At 32.1% G+C, this 21,240-nt stretch overlaps 5 protein-coding genes across 5 annotated transcripts; 1 reads left to right on the forward strand and 4 right to left on the reverse strand.

Annotated features, from left to right (window-relative positions):
- Positions 1-67: 67 nt before the first annotated feature.
- Positions 68-1,301, forward strand: MONOS_9218 (putative p24 complex component). Its single transcript, XM_067879696.1, has 5 exons — positions 68-257; positions 347-518; positions 610-714; positions 831-940; positions 1,174-1,301. The coding sequence occupies exons 1-5, from the start codon at positions 93-95 to the stop codon at positions 1,174-1,176; spliced, it is 555 nt and encodes a 184-aa protein (XP_067729775.1). The 5' UTR covers positions 68-92; the 3' UTR covers positions 1,177-1,301.
- Positions 1,302-1,710: 409 nt separating this feature from the next.
- On the reverse strand, positions 1,711-3,746 carry MONOS_9219 (uncharacterized protein). Its single transcript, XM_067879697.1, has 3 exons — positions 3,522-3,746; positions 3,378-3,466; positions 1,711-3,328 (listed from the first exon to the last, which is right to left on the reverse strand). The coding sequence occupies exons 1-3, from the start codon at positions 3,730-3,732 to the stop codon at positions 2,291-2,293; spliced, it is 1,338 nt and encodes a 445-aa protein (XP_067729776.1). The 5' UTR covers positions 3,733-3,746; the 3' UTR covers positions 1,711-2,290.
- Positions 3,747-9,171: 5,425 nt separating this feature from the next.
- On the reverse strand, positions 9,172-10,210 carry MONOS_9220 (uncharacterized protein; the record flags this gene model as incomplete). The annotated part of the gene is made up of 2 exons (XM_067879699.1): positions 9,172-9,945; positions 10,013-10,210. 2 exons carry the CDS (start codon positions 10,208-10,210, stop codon positions 9,172-9,174), a joined length of 972 nt encoding a protein of 323 aa, XP_067729777.1.
- A 5,212-nt stretch (positions 10,211-15,422) lies between these two features.
- On the reverse strand, positions 15,423-18,152 carry MONOS_9221 (putative polyubiquitin; the record flags this gene model as incomplete). Its single annotated transcript, XM_067879700.1, has 1 exon — positions 15,423-18,152. One exon carries the CDS (start codon positions 18,150-18,152, stop codon positions 15,423-15,425), a length of 2,730 nt encoding a protein of 909 aa, XP_067729778.1.
- A 1,411-nt stretch (positions 18,153-19,563) lies between these two features.
- Positions 19,564-19,921, reverse strand: MONOS_9222 (uncharacterized protein; the record flags this gene model as incomplete). The annotated part of the gene is made up of 2 exons (XM_067879701.1): positions 19,564-19,645; positions 19,719-19,921. 2 exons carry the CDS (start codon positions 19,919-19,921, stop codon positions 19,564-19,566), a joined length of 285 nt encoding a protein of 94 aa, XP_067729779.1.
- Between the last annotated feature and the right edge of the window lie 1,319 nt (positions 19,922-21,240).

A 21,240-nucleotide genomic window follows, 5' to 3' on the forward strand; every position in this document is an offset into this window, starting at 1 on the left:
ACATTTCATTTTTTGATTTTTTTCTTTGAATTTAAAAATGATAATCTGACAGATCATTCCCATTTTTACTGTCAAAAGATTAAGTCGAAATAATGCCAGCGTTTTTCTTTCTTCTTGCTTTTAGCACATTGCATGCTCTAACTTTTACCGTTCCAGCTGGTCAGGAAATGTGCTTCTTCGAAGAACTTGAAAAAGACGAAACAATGAAGGGGCATTTTCAAGTTGTTCGTGGTGGAGACAGAATAATTCACTTTCAGGTTTATCGGAGATATCTTTCGAATGGCGTAATATTGTTGAAATCAATTATATATGTACCATTTTTGATTTCTTTTGATTCTTGATTCAGATCATCGATCCAAAGAGTGAAAAAGTTGCAGAGTTTAAAGATTCAACGGATCAACGATTTTCTTTTGTTTCGCAACATGAAGGAATTTATAAATTGTGCGCATCAAATCCTTCGTCATTTGCCAGCAAACAATTTAGTTTGGTTACTGAATCTGTTCAAAGATCAACAACAGGTTTGTAATAAATTAATGAGCTTTGTCCAAATAATAGCATAATTATATTTATCATATTTTTAAATTATTTTCCTATCTTTGTCTGGAAAAGATCGTCAATCTTTGAAGGGAAGTTTGGAATCTCTTCAGTCAACTTTAAATGGAATTTTAACTGAACAAAATTACATCAAACAAAGAGAAATTATTACCCGAGACAGTTTGTATTTTATTTTTAAATTTCGTTCGATAATAACACAAATTTATCAAATATTAATTTCTGTTTATCATTATCAAAAATCACAATGCAATAATTTTTCATTTTCTGAAATGTAGCGACCGAATCCACAAATTCCAATGTTTTATGGTGGTCACTCGCACAAATAGGTGTTGTTATTATCACAACAATTATCCAATATTTCCTTTTCAAACGGATTTTTAAGAAGGTTTGCATTTTCCAAAAATTATTTATTCATGAAAAATTCTGTCATTACCGATTCAACTTCTATGTATTTAAATATGTTTTATAAAATTAATGCTTCTTTTTCTTTTGTTTTCATATTTTATGAAATTTATCTTCATTTTCCTCATTTTTTCTTCAACAAATTTTTATTTTCTTTTATAATAATTTATCTAACTTATTCTTCACTATTGGTTATATTCAAATTTTTCAAAACAGTAATTAAGAACACATGTCATTTTACAGCTATTTTCGTAGTATTTTTTAGATTATTCGCAGTCATCTCATTTTTTCTTTACCAAAATGTCAAACAATTTGTGTAACATTTGAGCTTTTTATACAAAAATTTATTTATTGAAGAATTTAATCCTTCAAAAAAATTTTTTTTTTATTCTTAATTCAAACTTCAGTGAATGTTACAAAGTGATAAGCAATTTGTGAAATGAACCTCATTTCATTCCAACACTTAACTTTTGGAGTGTTTTTATTCAATTCAAGAAAAACATACCAACTGTTGAAACACATTTTCATCAGAAGATTGTTTGTGTGTATGGTTTATGTATAGTCCATCAAATTAAAATGAATAACAAAATCACTGTGTTGTCTCTTCGAAATAGGTGTCTTTCTTTTGTAATACAAACATTTTTAACAAACTTTATTTGTCTCTGAAAAATGCATCCTCATTTTTCTGAGATAAACATAAGCGTTAGTCAAACAATTCACAAACATGCATGATTGAGGAAGAATTTTCGTTTATTTTTATTTTTATTTTATTTTATTTTATTTTATTTTTTTTACAAATAAAATTATGCTTATTATGTAATATTACAATATTTTTTAAGCATTTAGTGTATAATAAAAAGTGCCTCAATCAAAGATAATTCCAAAAACATATCTGAAAATAAATTACCTGAAACAAAACAGAAAATTCTTGTTTTGAAAAAAAGTTCAAAACAATAATCACAGGAAAGAATTGTTCAAAATCGATTAAGTGAGAATAAAGACAATTGCAATTGCACATGTATCAAGGCCCGTTAAATGAGAAAAAAAGAAAGAAAACAAGAAAAGAAAGTGAAAGAAAGATGGAGCAAACACAGAAGGATTTCAAAAGACATCGCGCATCAAATAATTCAGCATAAGACGATAAAATGGAGGGTGGTGGAAAAAAATTAAAATAAATAAATAAAGTAGAAAGCAATAAAAACAACAGCAAAATGCATCAATTGGACATATGAAAGAGAAGTGAATAAATATTTTAAAAAGAAAGACCCAATCAGCAAGCGAACATAAAAAACATAAAAATATACTGCACAATCAATGAAAGCATTCCAAGCAGTTACCAAGCATCTGAATCGTCATCATCCTCTTCTGCTTCTTCTTCTCCATCACCATCGTCGTCATGCGATTTGTTGCTTTCTTCTTTCTTCTTTTTTTCTTCTTCCTCTTTCTTCTTTCTTTCTTCTTCCTCTTTCTTTATTCTTTCCTCTTCTTCCTCTCTCTTTCTCTCTTCTTCTTCCTTTCTTTTCCTCTCTTCCTCTTCCTCCTCCCTCTTAATTTTTTCCATAAATTCCTTCTCCTTCTCTTCTTCTTTCCTTTTTCTTTCCTCTTCCTCTTCTTTTCTCTTCTTTTCTTCCTCTTCTTCTTTCCTCTTCTTTTCTTCCTCTTCTTCTTTCCTCTTCTTTTCTTCCTCTTCTTCTTTCCTCTTCTTTTCTTCTTCTTCTCTCTTCTTCATTTCTTCTTCCTCTTTCTTTATTCTTTCTTCGTCTTCCTCTCTTTTTCTCTCTTCGTCTTCCTCTCTTTTTCTCTCTTCCTCCTCCCTCTTAATTTTTTCCATGAATTCTCTCTCCTTCTCTTCTTCTTTCCTTTTCCTTTCTTCCTCTTCCTCCAATTTCGCTTTTATTTCTATTTCTGCTTCTTCTCTTCTCCATTCATTATCCTCAATTATTCTTTTCTCTTCTTCTTCTCTCTTTATCGAATCTTCCTCTTTCTCCTCCTTTTCTTTTATTCTCATCTCTTCTTCTTCCTTATTTTCTTTTATAGTTTCAATACGTGTTGTTTCTTCGATCGCAATGGAAGATATTTCTCCTTCAGATTTGTTAGAATGATGTCCATCCAAGACAGAACTTTTTCTTTTTGTAATGTCAATATTTTGTTCGTCGTTTAAGATTTTTGTTGTTTCTTCAGTGTTAACTTTAGCTTTGTAATGTATCATTTTTGGAAGATTAAAATGCATCTTTTGATGATATTGACTGTTAAAAGTCTTCACATCGTTTTGTGAATGATCTGAGGTCTCAAAGTTGAATTTTAAATGGCAATATATTTGTAAAGAAAAGCTAACAACTAATGGCAGAGATATGTACCAATTAACCACAGGCTGCCAAAATAATTGTTAATATATCACAATTAAATAACAATAAACAAACATATTGATATATTAACGTTGTTAACAAATGAAGAGACCAAAAAATTGCATGAGCGGAATCAACGATGAATGTGGACTTTGTTAAAGGATCTGAAAGATATCGTATGGATCTTCTTTTTTCAAAATTAATCATAAAAATGCAAACTCGAAATGCAATAAACAGCTGTTACAGTTGCATCCAACAAAAAACATAAAGCCAAATGAAAATAAGCATTTGACAATTCCTTTTCGGATTTCAATGCAACGGCAAAAGATGACTCGCAACTAAACAGCATAAAAGCTACTGCTGCGATATAATTCACTTTTATTTTTCTTGATAATGCCTCCTTTTGACTCACTGAGATTGTTTTTTTCATTTGTTTGGGTAAATAAGGTTCAAACGATCAAAATATTTGTTTTGAGAAATTTTTCAACAATCTCAAATATACAAAATAAAGCTCTTATAGGTGAAACGTTTTATTCTTTTTCATTGAAAAAACATTGCATCATCAAATGTTTCAGTTTTATTTGATTCTTAAAAAAAAATAAAAATAAAAAAAATCTTTCTATCTAAAAAAAAATTTTCAAAATTATTTTGAAAATTGAATAAGTTGTCTCAAACAATACCTTTTCAATATATGATTATTTAAAGACATGTGAGATTCTTTTTGCAGTAATTTTTTTTTTTTTGAAAACCAATTTACAACAGTCATCATTCTATTTTGGTTTGCTTTTTATTCAAAATTATTTAAAATCTGTATTTTTTTATTAAAAAATTTTCTGTGATATATTTGTAATTGATTGAGTGTCAAAAAGTTAAGAAAATATATTATTTGGGGGAAAATTCGGTCTTTCAGACTTTTTTTGGACAAAAGATAAAAAACGTATTTCACTCATGAATTTGTTTCGCTTTCTAAGATTTCAAAATAATTTTGGTTATAATATCTGTAAGCAGGCATCTTTGAAATCAAAGCATAAAGTTTCGTGGCATTTCACGAATTTCAAAAAATGCACACATTTTTGTTGTGTTTTTTGAACAGAAAAAATTAATGAAACGTGCATTATTTTTCGATGAAAATGCCTGAAGAAAAACGTTTTACCACATTTTGTCAATATTTGTGAAAAAAATGAAGAATTGAACCCCGTTTTTAATAATTAGAAAATAAATCTGAAAACTTCCTCTTTTTAAGCAATAAATCAACATACTTGAAATCAAATAATTTTTAATTGAAATCATCTCTTATTGTTCGATTAAGATTTTTTCAATCTTTTTAAATAATTGGAACAGAAAAGTTTTCAGAGAAACAACATCAAACAAATCAAGAATTCCAAAAGTGTATTCATGGATTTATTCAGTTGTGAAAAATATTTGTTTTCGACATCTTGAATTGCTGCATATAATTAGGTGATTATTATTTTAAACCATATTTTGTCTGTCAAATTATTGAGACAAAAATTTGTTTTTCATTCTTGTTAATGAACGTTAGAATGTGAAAACATCATCTTCAAAATTAATGTCATGAATGCATATCAAATGTTTGCTTTTGAAGTCATAGAAATTCATAAAATTTGGAAATGATAATTTTCTAACCATTTTCAGAAGAATATTATAAAATCAACATCCCGAAAAAACTCATGATTTCAAAAATAAACACTTAATTTATCTTGATTGAAAAATGAAAAATTCAACAATGTCATGAGAAATTATTTGGAAATTCCAGGAATTAAATCATGATCGTGCTTTTTTTGAAAAAACCAATATTTAAATAATAACTGACATATAATTTAAATGCAAATTCAATTTCACTTCATTTTCACAGATATTGAAAAAATATTATTATACAGTCTAAACCGGATATAATCACATCGGTTTTTGCACAACTATTTGTGACTATATCCGATTGTGATTATATACGATTCAACTTTACACAGAAAAAAATAAAATTTATTTTAGAAATAATTAATTATGGGTCGTTTTTTGTTTTTTTGGAAATTCTACATAAATACACCTTTTTCACTTGCTTGATCAATTTTGATCATGAATACACATCATTTTGACTTATTTGAGCACATTTTTGAAAAAGCGAAATTTTGAAATTTTTGATCAAAAAATCGATTTTTCATTGAAAAATTCACCAATAATAATAAAAAACGTGATTATATATTTTCAGCCCTGTGATTGTATGCGATGGAAAATGAATGAAAAATAGGCCAAAAATGTCCGTGCATCGAAAAATGTGACTATAGGAGAATGTGATTATATTCGACGTGATTATATCCGGTTTAGACTGTACTAACACTTTCTCACACTCAACTTGCAACCAGTTTGTCACATATGAATTTTTATTCAAAATTATTCATTATGTAAAAATTCTAATATTAATTGCCATTCATTTGTTCAAAAAAAGTTTCAAATGTTTGCAGAAAAGTCAAATGAAGTGAATAAAAATATTTAATTTAGCAATAAACAAAACAATCTTCCGGATTACTAATCAAAAAATAATGTCCATATAATCCTTTAATTAAACAATAGTGCAATCCCATTACACAATCTTCATATCCTACTTCTTCCATCTTTTCAAATATTTTTCTTTTAATTTCTTTTCTCTTTGCTTCCTTTTTTTTAATAATCATCTGATATTTCACATTTTCGCAAATTTCTTTGAAAGGAAATGGCCAATAAAAATTTCGGGAACTTTTCACATTTAATTCAACAGTCTCCTCCAACATAACGTCAATTGCTCCTCCTTTCAACAAGATATCAACACCCATTTCAAAGTTTCTCTCCACCCATTGAAAAGATTCAATACATTGTCTTATAATATTTTCATAATAGTCCTTTACTTCTCGGAATACCTGCACGATACTACTGATAAGCAGAAAATCTCCTTCATTCCGCAATTTCCATGAAGATAAGCAATAATTAATTATATTGAGCCATCTACGAACAATAAATACTCCTTTCACATTCATTCTTCCTTCTTTCTCTTCTTCCTCTGCTTTCTCTCTTTTCCAATCCACACACTTTGAAAGCTCTTCCAGCTCTCTTGATGCCTCTCTTCCAAAATGCAGTTCATTCACAATCATATCTTCCAAACGTTTGTCTGTGAATAATCGGTTTATTAAAAACTGCCAAGCAGACTGATAGGCAAGGCGAGTGAGATTATGATGCTCCTGATGATATTGGATGATCTCTTTGATAGCACCTAAATACAGTTCCTGTTCAACAACCTAATAAAAAAGAGAGGAAAAATCTTTAAACAGATAGAATGATAAAAAAACACCAGAACCTGTTTGTTGAAGATGCGACTTAAAGACAGTAAAAACATTTCAACTTCCTTTTCAGCTTCTTTCTTTTCTTTAATATTCAAGACAACCTTGAAAAGGCACGGAACACATATTTTTATCAGTTTTTTTTTAAAGCATTTACCAGAATCATACAGAAATAGATAACATTCGCAAAAATCAACCAAAAGCTTTTCATTCATTCTTTCTTTTTTCGACTCTTCGTCAACGATTATCTTCTTAAATCTATGCCTCAATGAAGAATGATTAAAATTACATTCATAATTTTTGTTTAGCACATTATAAATTCCAATATGCTTCAACAACACAACTACACTTTCTAAAGGCAATTTCTTTCGTCCAATCATTCTTTCGACTTCGTCAAACCATTTGGTTGATAAAATCAAATCAAATTCTTTGCAATTCATTTTATTCATTATCTTATTTATTTCTTCAATCTGACTTTTCTGCTCGATTTCATTACAATGATCCAGTTTAGAAAACAATTCTAAAAATATAAACTTCAAAAAAATCATTGCTTTTTCAAAAAAGTACTCAAACTTGAAAACTCTTCAGCGGAAGAGAGAACTTGAATATCATTCCCAGTCATGTTGAAAACCTATAAATTTATCCTGCTTTTAATTTGTATTCACCAATTTATGTGAAAAAATTTTTAATCAACAGAATAATCAATAAATATTAACATCGTTAATAAACTTGCAAAAATAAAAATAATCTCAATATATACTGTTAAGATTTGCTCAATATAAAGAAGTGCAAAACAAAATGCAAAGAAGCTACAAGGACTGGCTGTATGAGGCCAGAAAAAGAAATCTTTTATCTCTCTTGGATCAAACCAACAAAAAATTTTGAAATTTGATTAAGTTATCAAAAATCCATTTTCTTTCATAATCACATTTTTTGTGCAAATGGAATATATTTTTTGTCTTTGGAGAAGATGAATGAGACTGAAAGCATGAATATGCGAGTTGCATTTTCGATATTTTATGCTGATTATTGCATTTTTAGCTCTTTTTGAAAGAAACATTGAATGATGAAAGAGGAAAAAAAATGATTTCTGAAAATATACACAAAATCACAGGAAAAATGAACTTAGCACATCTTCAAAATACGAACAAGAAGAATATGTTTATCGAATGGCAAAAGATCAATGTCCAATTTTTCAATTGCCAAATAATCATATGGCAAGAAGAAAAACAATGAAGACCTGCTCCAACAGAAATGTTGGAAATATTCAAGTTTTGTGAGACGGAAACATCAAAGGTGATACATTCATTTCCTTGAAAGTTTTTCTAAAATTTATTCATTCAAAGTTGTATTCTTCCAGCTGAAATGAGATTTGGAGAAGGAGGAGATTAACAACTTTGCAACAAACCGTACTCAAGAAACGCAACAGCAAAGTTATTTCTCGACATATGAAATGGAGAAAAGGGTTTTGAAGGAGAGAGATTTTTCTTGAAGACAATAACAGTTGTTTCAGAACGAAGAGAATGAGAACCATTTTGAATTGTGTTTTGAACCATTTTGAATTGTCATGCTCATCAATGGGCACTCAGAATGTTCTTCATTCATCTTCAAGAACTTTGACAGAACACAACGGAAAATGAGAATTCAAGGAGAATCGTTCTTATTTCTCACAAGAGCTTCTTCTTTCTCCTCAAATGCAGATTTAGTTAGGAATTTTTGTTCATTTTTAATTTTTGCAATGAGCCTTGCCAAAGTCTTTCTCTTTTGTGTGTTTAAGCATCTCATCTACATATCATTTGATTGATGATGCGACTCAGTGCAACTGTTCAAATGAGACAAAAGCAGGTGCTCTTTTTTATATGAAGAGTTCTGCACATCAAATAGACTTTTCACCATCTCTTCCATCATCTGCAATATCATCAATATCATCATCTTATCATCATCTTGAACATCAACTCTCTTCTTCTTCTTCTTCTTCTTCTTTTTCCTCCATGCATGAAAACCTTCTCCTTATATTCTAATCTATTCTATTTCACTCTCCCTTGTCTCCACTTCCTGTCTTTACCTTCTTCTTAATCTGATTTTAGGCTTGCCTGATGCACACTCTTCATTCCGTCTTATAGATATTCTTCTTCTTTATTTTCTTTATCTTCATCATCATCATCATAATCATTTTTTCCCCTCTTCCAGATTTGATTGAAAATGCAACGAGAAAGAAAACAAGCGGAGAAATCAGAGACTTCTAGAAGCAGCAGCTGAACAATTGGATTCTTATTAAAAATGAATATATATAAAGAAGAACAATAATTCGTTCAACGAAGAATCTTGATGGAAATGATAGAAAAGATTGGATATTTTCTTCTTTTTTTGAAAAAAGAATTTAAAATATCAATTTAATTTTTCCGAACATTTTATTTTTATTTTTAATTTTAATTTTATTTTTAATTTTTATTTATTTATTTATTTATTTATTTTTGCCATTTTGAGAAATGAATAGATAAAAATAATTTTTGAGTTACAAAATCAAAACAAAAAGAATTTGGTTAAACACCCACAAAATAATCAGAAATATTCGTTGATAAACAATACCAATATTTTCTGTTAAGAAAAGAAATAACTCTATAAAGGCTTGTGATGAGTTCTTCGCATCCTTCTTCTTCCATCTTTTCAAATATCTTTCTTTTGATTGCCTTTCTTTTTTCTTCTTCGGGTTTATCAACCTCCTTTTCTTTCAATTTTCTTGAAATATTCTTTAAGAATTGCAAGCTTTCAAACATAATTCCATCTTTCAAAGTAGATTGTTTCATTTCCTCTAAAATCAGATCAACTACACCTTCATCCAGCAAAACATCAATTTTCATAATAACATTTTCCGCTGCTCTTTTAAATAAATAAATGCATTGGTTGCTAATTCTTTTGCGATTATCCCTGGATGCTTGAAATACACTCACAACGTTGCCTATAACACCAGCAAGTTCTTCGTTCCACAACCTGCACGAGTATAAGAAATCGTACATTGCATCTAGCCACCTCCAGATAACAAGCTCTTCCCCCCTTTCTTTTCCTCTTTCCTCTTCTTCCTCTGCTTTCTCTCTTTTCCAATCCACACACTTTGAAAGCTCTTCCAGCTCTCTTGATGCCTCTCTTCCAAAATGCAGTTCATTCACAATCATATCTTCCAAACGTTTGTCTGTGAATAATCGGTTTATTAAAAACTGCCAAGCAGACTGATAGGCAAGGCGAGTGAGATTATGATGCTCCTGATGATATTGGATGATCTCTTTGATAGCACCTAAATACAGTTCCTGTTCAACAACCTAATAAAAAAGAATAAAAAATCAACAATACAACAACAACAACAACAACAAAAAGAAATGCTCATACGCAACATCGAACATTGCTCAAAGCCAGCAAAGCCATTTCCACTTCCTTTTGAGTCTCCTCGTGTCTCTCCTTGTTTGATGCAACTTTCAGAAGACAAGGCACACAAATTGAAAGACATTCGGATGAGAAATCATTGCTTAAAGAAATATAGCATTCACAAAGATCAATCAGCAGCTTTCCATCCTTTTCTTTTTTCATTTTCTTTTCTTCTTCAACTATCTTATTCTCGAATAATTCGATCAATGAAGATTTCTCGAAGCAATTAATCCAAATACCTTTCAGCGCTTTACAAAATCCAACATGCTTCAACAGCAGAATTGTATTTTCCATCGAAATTTTCTTTTCTTCAATCATTTTGTGAATTTCATTGAACATTTCTTCTGAAAAAACAGGTTCCAATTCTTCTTCCTCCATTTCATCCATAAATTCATTCGTTTCAATGATTTTTTGTTTCTGTTCGGCTTCAGTGAATTGTTCCAACTGCGAAAGTTTCGCTAAAAAAAGTTAAAAATCAAAAAAGAAAAAAGTGTACATTTATCATTTTAACCATTCATTTCTTATGACATTTTGCAAACCTAGAAACGTTTGTGTTTTTGATGGTGACTGCAAAATTGCAAATTGAATCCAAAACAATTTACAAATACATTTTCCAAATATTCATGGTGCAAAAAAAATAATTGAATTAAAAACACCAAATCAAAATATTTTAAATAATACAGGATTCGAAACCTCTTTTGCCATCATGTTTTTCACCTCAAAACAAGTGAATCAATGAAACAAAATAATCTTGTTTTTGGGTAAATAAATAAGGGTGACAATCCTATAATTTTATAAGTGAAGAATTTTTTTGATAAATGGGGCAAAATTTTTGCAATTATGAAAAAAACTGAGATTTGTTCCAAACTTTTTCTTCAATCATTTCATTATGAATCAACCGAAACTTTGCAAATAATTACTGAAAAAATATTAAAATTGAGAAAAATAATAGAAAATATTGTGTGGAACAATATTCAAAAAACAAAATATTTCATCCCAAATTATTTACTTCAGCCAGAGCATGCTTGAGTAGCTTATGCACACAGCCACAGATGCACTCATGAGAGATATAGCAATGCAGAAGAGCAGGGATTTTTCTAACAGACGGAGGAGCGGGTGGCTGTTTGCATCGATTGCTTACAAAAATTGATTTTGTGAGAAAAATTGCATGGGATTTGAACTTGGTTAAATATTACAAAATACATGACGCAACATCGGCTGCCATATTTTGAATGAAAAATAACTCAAGCAAGATGCAGAAAAAGCTACGACAATTTCAGAAAGATTGAATTGAACCACTTGTTCATTTCGAGCGAAATGTTGTGTACTTGGTATATCTTTTGCGCAGGATTTGTTTGACATGGGCTTATTGGGGGAAGGTTGGTTTTGCGGAAAAGGAAAGGAATTGGGGGTTGGACAATGGAGGAAGCGAGCAGAGAGAAACACTCAGCAGACCTTAACAACAGACGCATTGCCATTTACACGAATCCTACTGGTATGCTGTCAGCAAAGACATGGCGTTAAATAAGTCTTTGAAAAAGAGTTGATTTCTTGTTTATTTGGATAATATTAATTTTCACATGACTTCATTATCGGTTTCATAATGGATTTTCTGCTTTCGATGACGTTCTTTTCCAATCATTTGTTGCCCAGTTGCCTGTTTTTTTATGTGGTGAGAGGCAATTTCGGAGAACAAGAAAACCAGCTAGTTTGATAATTACCAATCCATTGGAGGTGGGAAAATATTTAAATACCAAAAAAATGGTTTGACTTTTTTTTGTATTTCATTCATTTTTCTTTTAAGATGTTCTTTGAATGAATACAGATTGGTTACGAACAGGAACATTATTGAATGAAGTATTTTTATCCTTTTTCAAAAGATTCAGAAGTTTTGAAATTAATCTCGTTTGGATTGCATTCAACGATGATATTCCTAACTTCTGCCATATGTCTTGTGTGATGCATAGCCTATCTATGCTTAACATGAGTTTATTAGAAAGAGAAAAGCAGTTTGTTTGGCTTATTTGTGAGAGTGTTCGGCAGAAGCGACTCTTTTGTAGAGGCTGATGATTAGGCTGGGCATTCGCATTCAGAACACATTCAGTTTTTTCTATCGCCAAACATGACTTGGAAAAGCTGACATCTTCTATTTTTCTTCACCTTTCTTATTTTTCTCAACAGCCTCACTTCAACAAAAGATGTTTATTGACAGAATCGACACATCAATTGCAAAATTTTCAAAGACAAGGAGAAGAAAATGAAGAATTTTATGATTATGTGATTGAAGTCAACTTCTTCAATCGTCAACGCCTTCTTCGATTTCGAATTCTTCTCTGCCAATTTCCTCGTCAAATATAAAGTTCATTTGAATATTTAACTCCTATGGACAAACATAGTTTTCTTTTTGTGAAGGAAAAGCAGTTCAACCACACAAAGGCAGCCATTTATTCGTGCACTTCCATCTTCATCTGTTTGCATCTCTCTGCCTTTCACAAAATTTGTGACTACGATTTTCGACTCTATCTTAAGTCAACTTAACAAATGCAACTTTTTATTTAATAGACATCACTCAAGACATTTTCAACTTGTTTATTATTAGGATTGGATTCATTTCACAATTCTCAATCACCTCGCCTTCTTCGTCTTCATCATCATCCGCTTATTCCTTTTTTGACCTTTTCTGACTCTTCTTCTTCATTTCCTACTCCTTCTTATTATAACTCCTCCTCCTCTTTTTCGTCCTTCTCTTCTTCCTGATATTCCGTTCAGTCAACAGCTCCATATTCGATATTTCTGTATCAACAAAATGCAGTAGAGTTAATTATCAATATGCACACCGCAGCACAGAAAAATCAAGTTCATCTTTCATTTTGATCCGGTTGCGTATCGAGTCCTCTAATTGTCTTATCTTTTGCTCCTTTATGAACTTGTTCTTACGCTGCAATACCCTCACAACGCCATTGCAATTCAGATTTAACCAATTTTCAAGGTTTATTAATCGACGGCTGATTAAACTGAAGCTAAAAAATAAGAAACACCCATTAAGGAAAGAGAAAAACAACATCTGAAGTGGAAAGACACATGCGATGCAAAGAGGAAGAAAACCTCAAAGAGATCAATAAAAAGCGTATAATCAAAAAATGAACATATTTGGCATTTGCGTTCAGCTTCAGTTGGAAGACAATGAACGACATATTCAGTTCGGTGCTCATGTTCTCTCTCTTCATTTGCCTCAAAATATTATTGATGAATATTCATTTATAAGATTTCTTTTACTGCACCATTTTGCTTGTGAGCTAAAAGTGATACATGAAACTTCAAAACTTATACATTTTGCACTTAATTCAGAGAGCATTTATACACACCTGTTGGGATGAATAATCGGATAATGTGAATGAGCCAACCCGGCTGACTTTAGTGTTGAGAGATGTCTTTTCTGATAACAACGAAAAGAAAGCGAACAAATCAGCTGAATGAGACAAGATGAGATAGAGCCATCTGAAATAGACGAGGCGCAATAAAAGAAAATGAGACATTGACAGCACTTGAAGGAGAAGGACAGGGGAGTGCTTGGAAAAGAGGAGTCGATGAGACAATTAGAGGCGCAAGTGGTAAAAGCAATGACAGGAATGACTTAGGATAAGGCGAAGGCGAAGGCGAAGACGGAAGAAAAGATGGGCAAGGAAGGAATTTTGCAAATGAAATGTCAGCGAATGTGGGAGAGACGAGATTATGAAGAGCAAAAATCAGTTATTGTTTAATGGAAAGGCGACGAATGAGCTGTCGAGGAAGCTTTTGATTCGAAAATGGATGTTTTAGCTCAACTGCAAAAGGAACTTAAGGAAAGAAAAAAAAAAAAAATTAAAGATTTGAAGAGAAAAAAAAGACGGAGCACCAAACGATCAAAAAAGAAGAAGCTTGACTTGTTCACTGAAATACGTAAAAGAGAAATAACAAAAAAGAGCGAAGTTTTATTGTCTACTGCAGATTATATTTTCTGACTTCGGACTTGAGGCAATATAGCTTTTTGCGTCCTTATACATCATCGATTCCTTATTCGAAGAGAATACAAGGAGCTTTTATTTCAATGTTCCACAAATTCATTTGGATGAGCATCTGCCTGAGTCATGTGATACATATTTTGATATGTTTATTGTTATCGATCTCAAACCTGATACATTTGTTACATTCTGAATTTGATATAATTATGCCAAAGATTATTTGCAACACGAAGCAGAAGATGAATTCAAGGAAGAAGAAGACGACGAAGACGAAGAAGCTGTAGTTCAAATACCAACGAAACAAAGAAGTTTTCATTTGTTGACTCATATTTCAATTCTACAAAAGCCAATCAATTTCATGGACGACAAGAGCACCCGCCATGCATTTCTGACAGAGTTGAGCCTCTTTTGCACAGAAACAAGTTGTTATCCTCAACCAATTGTTTAATGCTTAACTTCCATTTGATTTATTTTATCTTAAAAGGAATGACTCAATTTCATTTATGATTCAATTGAATAGACTTATTTTGAGTAAATTGGCTTGACAGGAAGCATAAGTTGATGGAGATCAAACTTCAATGAAAGAAAAACTGCTCTTCGAAACAACATTGGAAAACTCAAAAGGAACAATAGAAAAAAATTTTCATGCAAACAGACAAACAACTACAAAAAATTAATGTTTGTTAAAATGAGAATTGATATAATAATCCTCTTCATTCATTGGAAATGATCAACCTTGAGCGATCTTTCTTCCTGAAAAATATTTCTTGCTTTCGTTTTTCATTCATTTGATTCATATTTTTTTTGTTTTCTTCTCTTTGCTCTTACTTTGTTTTCATTTTCATCATTTACGCTTTCAAAATTCTATTTGAACATGCGTTTCATAAATAATAAACTTTTTCACGTTTTCCTAAATTTTTTTCCTTGTAATATGCGTTTTTCATTCAATTGAATTTTTAACCAGCTTTGAAATTCAACAAACATTAATCGTTTTAATCAGAAGCTTACTTTGTTATCACATGAGAACAATTTTACTTAAACACCATAAAAGGATCATAAAGTTGAAATAATAATATACTCTCAGAAGTATAAAAAACGTTGATAAGAAGTTAGAGAGCGCGTAAAGGTCGAAAAGAAGTTAGTTAAAATGCGAAGCAGTTAAAAAAAAATTTAAATGATATGAAATAGGCCAAAGAATAAGATTAATATGAAATAGGCCAAAAAATAAGATTGATATGAAATAGGCCAAAGAATAAGATTAATATGAAAAATAACAAAGGAATAACAGTGAAGTGAGAAGGAAAAAAACAAAATAAATTCACAAGTTCAAAAATGACGTGATAGGAACATGTGACTTTAAATAGTAAGTCGACTCAAAACATTTTTTCCGATTTGTAGGCAAACTGCAAAATGCTGTTACAATTGACGTTGCAGCCGACAAGAGTTTTCATATTTTCAAGTTCTCTACCTTTTGATAGAAGCACTTGAAGATTCAAAGGGATTCCCACTTCTGCTTGAATCTTCTGCTTTACAGACACAACTGTATCTGTTCTGTTGACAATTAAACAATTCGAATTTCCATCCAGCATCTTCACAAAAATGCGTATCTTTTCTGAATCACAATAATCCAGATAAATTAGATCTTCTTTCTGGATTTTGCAATCTTCAAGGGTTTTCCTTTCTTCAAGTTCTTTTCCCAAGTAGATAAGCCTTTGCAGATTCTTCGGGGTCCCTTCTTTGTCTTGAATCTTCTGCTTAACAGAATCAACAGTATCTGTTTTATCAACGTACAAACGAACAACTTTTCCGCACTTCCTCCATACAAAAATGAGCATTTTGGAAGGAGAATTAAAAGTAAGATGAAGAATGTCATTGCTATTGATGTGATAGTCTTGTAGAGTTTTTCTGTTTTCAAGTTCCACATCTTTGAATTTCAATATTTGCTTCTGAAGAGGAACGCCTTCTCTCTCTTCAATCATCTCCTTAATAGATTCAATAGTATCAACACGTTCAACGTTAAGAGCGATGTCTTTTTTTGGTGATACATTCACAATTATCTTCATATCACCACGATTCAAGTAAAGGCGAATGATATCCTCATTTTTCACCTTGCAGTATATCAGTTTTTTTTCGTTTTCATGAAATTTCCCATTAAAATAGAGGCTTTGGTCTTCTACAGGAATTTTCAGCTCTTGTTGAATTTTTCTTTTTAAGTCGAGTATTTTTTGATCAGCATCCATAACAACTGAAAAAATCTCGCCTGTCCTATTTAAAAGATAGAACATAATTTTGTTGCTGGGCTTTCGCGAAAGTTTCCATAATTCAATATAAGAATTTTTGTAATCTTGAACAGTCTTCGTGTTTTTAAGTTCCTCACCTTTATATTTCAGAACCTGCTCCAAAAGAGGAATTTTTTCATATAACTCAATCTTTTCCTTCACAGATTCAATTGTATCTGTGCTATTTACCTCAAAATGGATGGTGTTTTTTTCAAGATCCTCCACATAAATTAGCATATTATTCTGCAAAAGCAAAAGGTGAAGGATGTCTCCTTTCCGAACTTCGAAATCTTGAAGAGTATCTTCGTCTTGAATTTCTTTGCTTTTATATGTGAGGATTTGTTGCTCCGGAGCGAATCCCAGTTCTGCTTGAATCTGCCGCTTCACAGATACAATTGTATCTGTTCTGTTGACAATTAAAGAAATTGCATTTCCATCCGGCATCTTCACAAAAATGTGCATTTTTGCTGGAGGTCTCAATTTTAGATAAATGGTATCTTCTTTCTGGATTTTGCAATCTTCAAGGGTTTTCCATTCTTCAAGTTCTCTTCCTGCGTAGACAAGCCTTTGAAGATCCTTCGGGATTCCTTCTTTGTCTTTAATCTTCTGCTTTACAGATTCAACAGTATCTGATCCTTCCGCAGCGAGAATGATGCTTTTCCCATGCAAATCCTTCACGAAAAATTGCATTGGGGAAGGAGGACTCGCCATTAAGTGTAGAGCTTTTTCTTTCTCGGCATAGAGGTGTCGAAGCTCCTTTCCATCTTCTAGTTCTTTTCCTTCACATGCGAGTCTTGGCATATGTGAAGACATAACTTCTTTGTCTTGAATCATCTGCTTCACAGATTCATCATCATCTTTATCTTCGATGCCAAGAGTAATATTTTCTCTGGTTGATGAATTCTCCTTAATTTTCCGTTCACCAGTCATTCCCAAAAGGTGAATGATATCCAATTCCGTAATATTGTAGTCCGAAAGAGTTTTTCTGTTATCAAGTTGAATTCCTCCAAAAGCGAGAATTTGTAAATCTAGAGGGATTCCTTCTTTCTCTTGAATTTTCTGTTTCACTGATTCAATGGTATCTTCGCTCTTGACATCAAGAAAAACTTCTTTTTGATCCGGTTTCTTCACAGAAATATGAATTATTGAAACATTCACGATAAGGACAAGAAAGTCTTCTTCTTGGATGTGGTAATCTTGTAGAGTTTTTCTGTTTTCAAGTTCCTCATGTTTAAATGTCAATATTTGCTCCTTTGGAGGAATGTTTTCTACATCTTCAATCATCTCCTTAATAAATTCAACTGTATCTGTGCACTTAACTGTAAAGGTGATGGAGTATCCAACAGATATCGATACAATAATACTCATATGCTTATCAGCGACAAAATTGTGTTCAATATTCCTGCAGCTAACCATGCTTTGCGACAAGGCATTTTCAGATTCAGCAAATTCTGTAGGAAGACTATTGCATTGACTTTTAAAATGACTGTAAGCCATTTTTTGTGGTCTTTCTTCATAAGCATGTCTCAATTGATCGACGTCCATTTCAATTGTGAAATCTTCTCTTGATCTTTCATTTAAAAATTGATCTCCACCTTGATATTTTTTCAGTTGATGGGCGCTAACAATTCCTGCTTGTTGCATTATTTTTTCTGCTTGAACTCCCTCTTCTCCAAATTTGTTCATTTGCTGATCCAGCAAGTAAACTTCTTTGTCTTGAATATTCTGTTCAGCCGATTCATCAGCATCTTTCTCTTCTACATCTAGAGTGATGTACTTTTCACAATAATCCTTTAATAACAATGGATTTTCCATTAAGCTCATTTTGTTCAAATACTCAATGATCAGAAAATACATAATTGTATTTAAAAATGGCATAAACTGCATTGAAATTGAATTTTTTTGAAAGCTGATAAAAATCAAAGCTTTGTGGTTATTATAGATCCACAGTCAAAGGCAAAAGAACATAACAATTATTTTGAATCAAATCGTTTTTGTAATGATATTAAACTTGACAAATATTAATATTATTTATTTTTTTATTTTTTAATTGAATTGTTATAAAAAGAAATTGATTAAAAAAAAAGATTAATGTGACAAAATAATTTGATATTCACTATTTGAATTTTATAAAGATATGGGGCGACATTTTTTCTTTTAGAAAAAAACTTTGTTTTGTTCCAAACTTTTTCCCTATCATATCAAAAAATATCAAACATTCCCATGCTTAAGTGTGAAGAAAAAAAGAAAATTGATAAAAACATCAAAAATAATTTGGTGGAACAAAATTCATAAAGCCTGAAATTTCATCCCGTATGGTGATCGCTTTTTTTATTTGATTCATGAAATCAGTGTTGAATTTTGAAGAGAATTAGTAAGATATAAATGAATGAAATTGAACAAATATTCCCTAAATTTATCAGTTGTCATTTTTTGTTTATTGAAACATTGTGAGAAAGTGTGAAATTTTAAATGGTCTCTGCACTTTTGTTAGCATATCTTTGATATTCTCTTTTTGATCTTAAGATTCCTTTAATGAAGCAATATCATGACAATTTATAAAAAAAATCTAAAATGAAATTCCTAGCTTTATTATACCTCTAAAAGTTTTTTATTTGACTCATTTGAAATGAAACACACAAATTAGTTTAATTTGATTTTTTCAAAGTTCATAAAGAAATAAAAGAGAAATTTAGGCATTCCTATCTTCTGTATCTACCCGAAGAAGATTGAAATGCCAGCTTTGAAAATGCTGTTCGGATATAAAATGATGCAGATGCAGCCCATAAACAACCACAGCTATATCCACAAATGACTGCTCCATATTCTTTTGGTTTCGCTTCGTCCAAAGAGAGGAGAAAAAGATCACCCAAAAAAAATTGACGAGGAATCAATAAATTGTTCTACAACGCAAATTCTTCCTCTCTTTCCCTCTTCCTCTTCCTTTTTCATCCCTTTCATCTTCATGCGACTCATTTCATAACATGTCTCCTCCTATCAATTCAACTTCACATTCCGTCTTCGCTTTTCTTCTTCGTTTTTGCGTCATTACCAGCCATCTGCGCTTCTTTCTCTTTGACAAAAATTTCTTTCTTTGCGTCCTTACTCAATTTCACCATCATCGTATCAGTCTTGTTGAACATTCACCACCAGGGTATCTTCCCTTCCTTTCCCAAGCTCCACATCTCTTCCCGTCCCAATCGCACTTTTCATTGAAGCTATCCTCAAACACACATCAGCTTTCTTCTTCTTCTTCTTTTGCTTCTTCTTCTGCTTCTGCTTCTGTTGTTGTTGCTGCTGCTGCATTCTCATCTCCTCTGTGTATTCCAATATGACTCCGCAGGCGCGCAAAGAAAGGGGAGAAGATAGCATCTGTGTGTTCGATTACACTTCAAGGGAATCTCCTCCTCTGACTTCGCCTTCACAAGCTTCAGCTTCTCCAGCACAAGCCCCTTCTCAATCAGCAGCACTATCGCTTCTTCCACTTTTCCGTACAACTCATTCCGTCTTTCCACAAACTGATAGTCTACTGTTGGTTGCCACATTTCCATCTTTTCCTCCCCTTTCTCCTTCCTCTGCTTCTTCTTTCCCATCCTGTTCATCCAGCACAACCGCTAAAAGCGATAGAGCCTCATCTTCCCTATTTATTCCAGACACTCCAGCGCCTTCTCGATAATCTCACCCACTTCGAACATCGCAGCCCCCTTTCCACATCGCTTCTTCGTCCAATTTCTTCTTGTTGAATTTCTTTCTTTTGGTGTCTCAATCAGCAGTGATTAATCAATCAGATCGTAGATCGATGAGAGAGCATTCACGTCCTTCGCTTCCACAAAGATCAACTTGTTCACCGACTTCGTGTCCATCGAAACTGCAAGCATCTTAAGCGGCGCCACCAGCGGAACAGAAAGCATCGCTTAAAACTCAACATTGTGTTCACACATTCAACACTCCCACGCAGCACTGCCTGCCGAACTGCAACATATCCCCTCAGCGTCTGCAGCACCAGAGCAGAGACAGAAGCAGCAATAGCAGCAGCCGTTTGTGCCGCGCCTACACTCCAGTTGCCTCTTGATGTCGTCCTTATCCATTTTCGACACATCTGAAGTGACAGTTGCAGAAGCCAATAATAATAATCATTACAACAACAATGACGGCTCATCCCCTTTGCTTCTTTTCCACCGGAATGCAGAAGAAGAACAGAACGCAGTTTTAGACGAGGCAGACGAGGCAGTCGTCGTTGACGAAGAAGGCGAAGAGAGAAGAACGAAGAACAAAGTGAACACATCTGAAATTCTTCTGAAAAAAGTCGCTTTTTGAAAAAGGTCTTAAATCTGTCAGCAACTCCATAGGCAACAAAAAGATGAACATCCGCATTCGTATAAGAAGGGTTGATCATTGTGAAAGCTTGTTATTTTCGAGCAATGGGAAAAGGAGGCAGCAGGGTTTCTTCAAAAGATGAGTTCAAATAAGTGGAAGAAGAATCAGAAATATCAGAAGAAGAAGAAGAAGATTTGTATGCTGACAATTATTGAATTAGCATTCTGCTCTCACATCAGATAAATTAGATGAATAACAAATGAAAAGATCAATCCGTAATCAACGAGTATCGCAATTGATGTAATTTGCTCATTCTGTTGGTTAAAAGCAAAATTCACCACAATCTTCAGTCATTTTGCACACACAACAATAAAAACGTAAATGTTTGCTGTTCAGAACTCAACACTTAAAAACTGTAAAGCTCCTATTCCAGATGAAAGGCAATTTTTCTTGGTTTGTATGATATAAGTTGTCTGTCTTCATTCCCCATTCACAATAAGATGCATTCTCGATTCTCCCCTCCCCAAAAAATAATTAGAAAAAGCAAATTTCTTCGCTTCTTCATCATTTTGCTCATTATTTCAATGCAGATGCA

Source organism: Monocercomonoides exilis (assembly GCF_001643675.1).
Source record: "Monocercomonoides exilis strain PA203 chromosome Unknown scaffold16-1735695, whole genome shotgun sequence".
NCBI classification, from domain to species: domain Eukaryota; phylum Preaxostyla; order Oxymonadida; family Polymastigidae; genus Monocercomonoides; species Monocercomonoides exilis.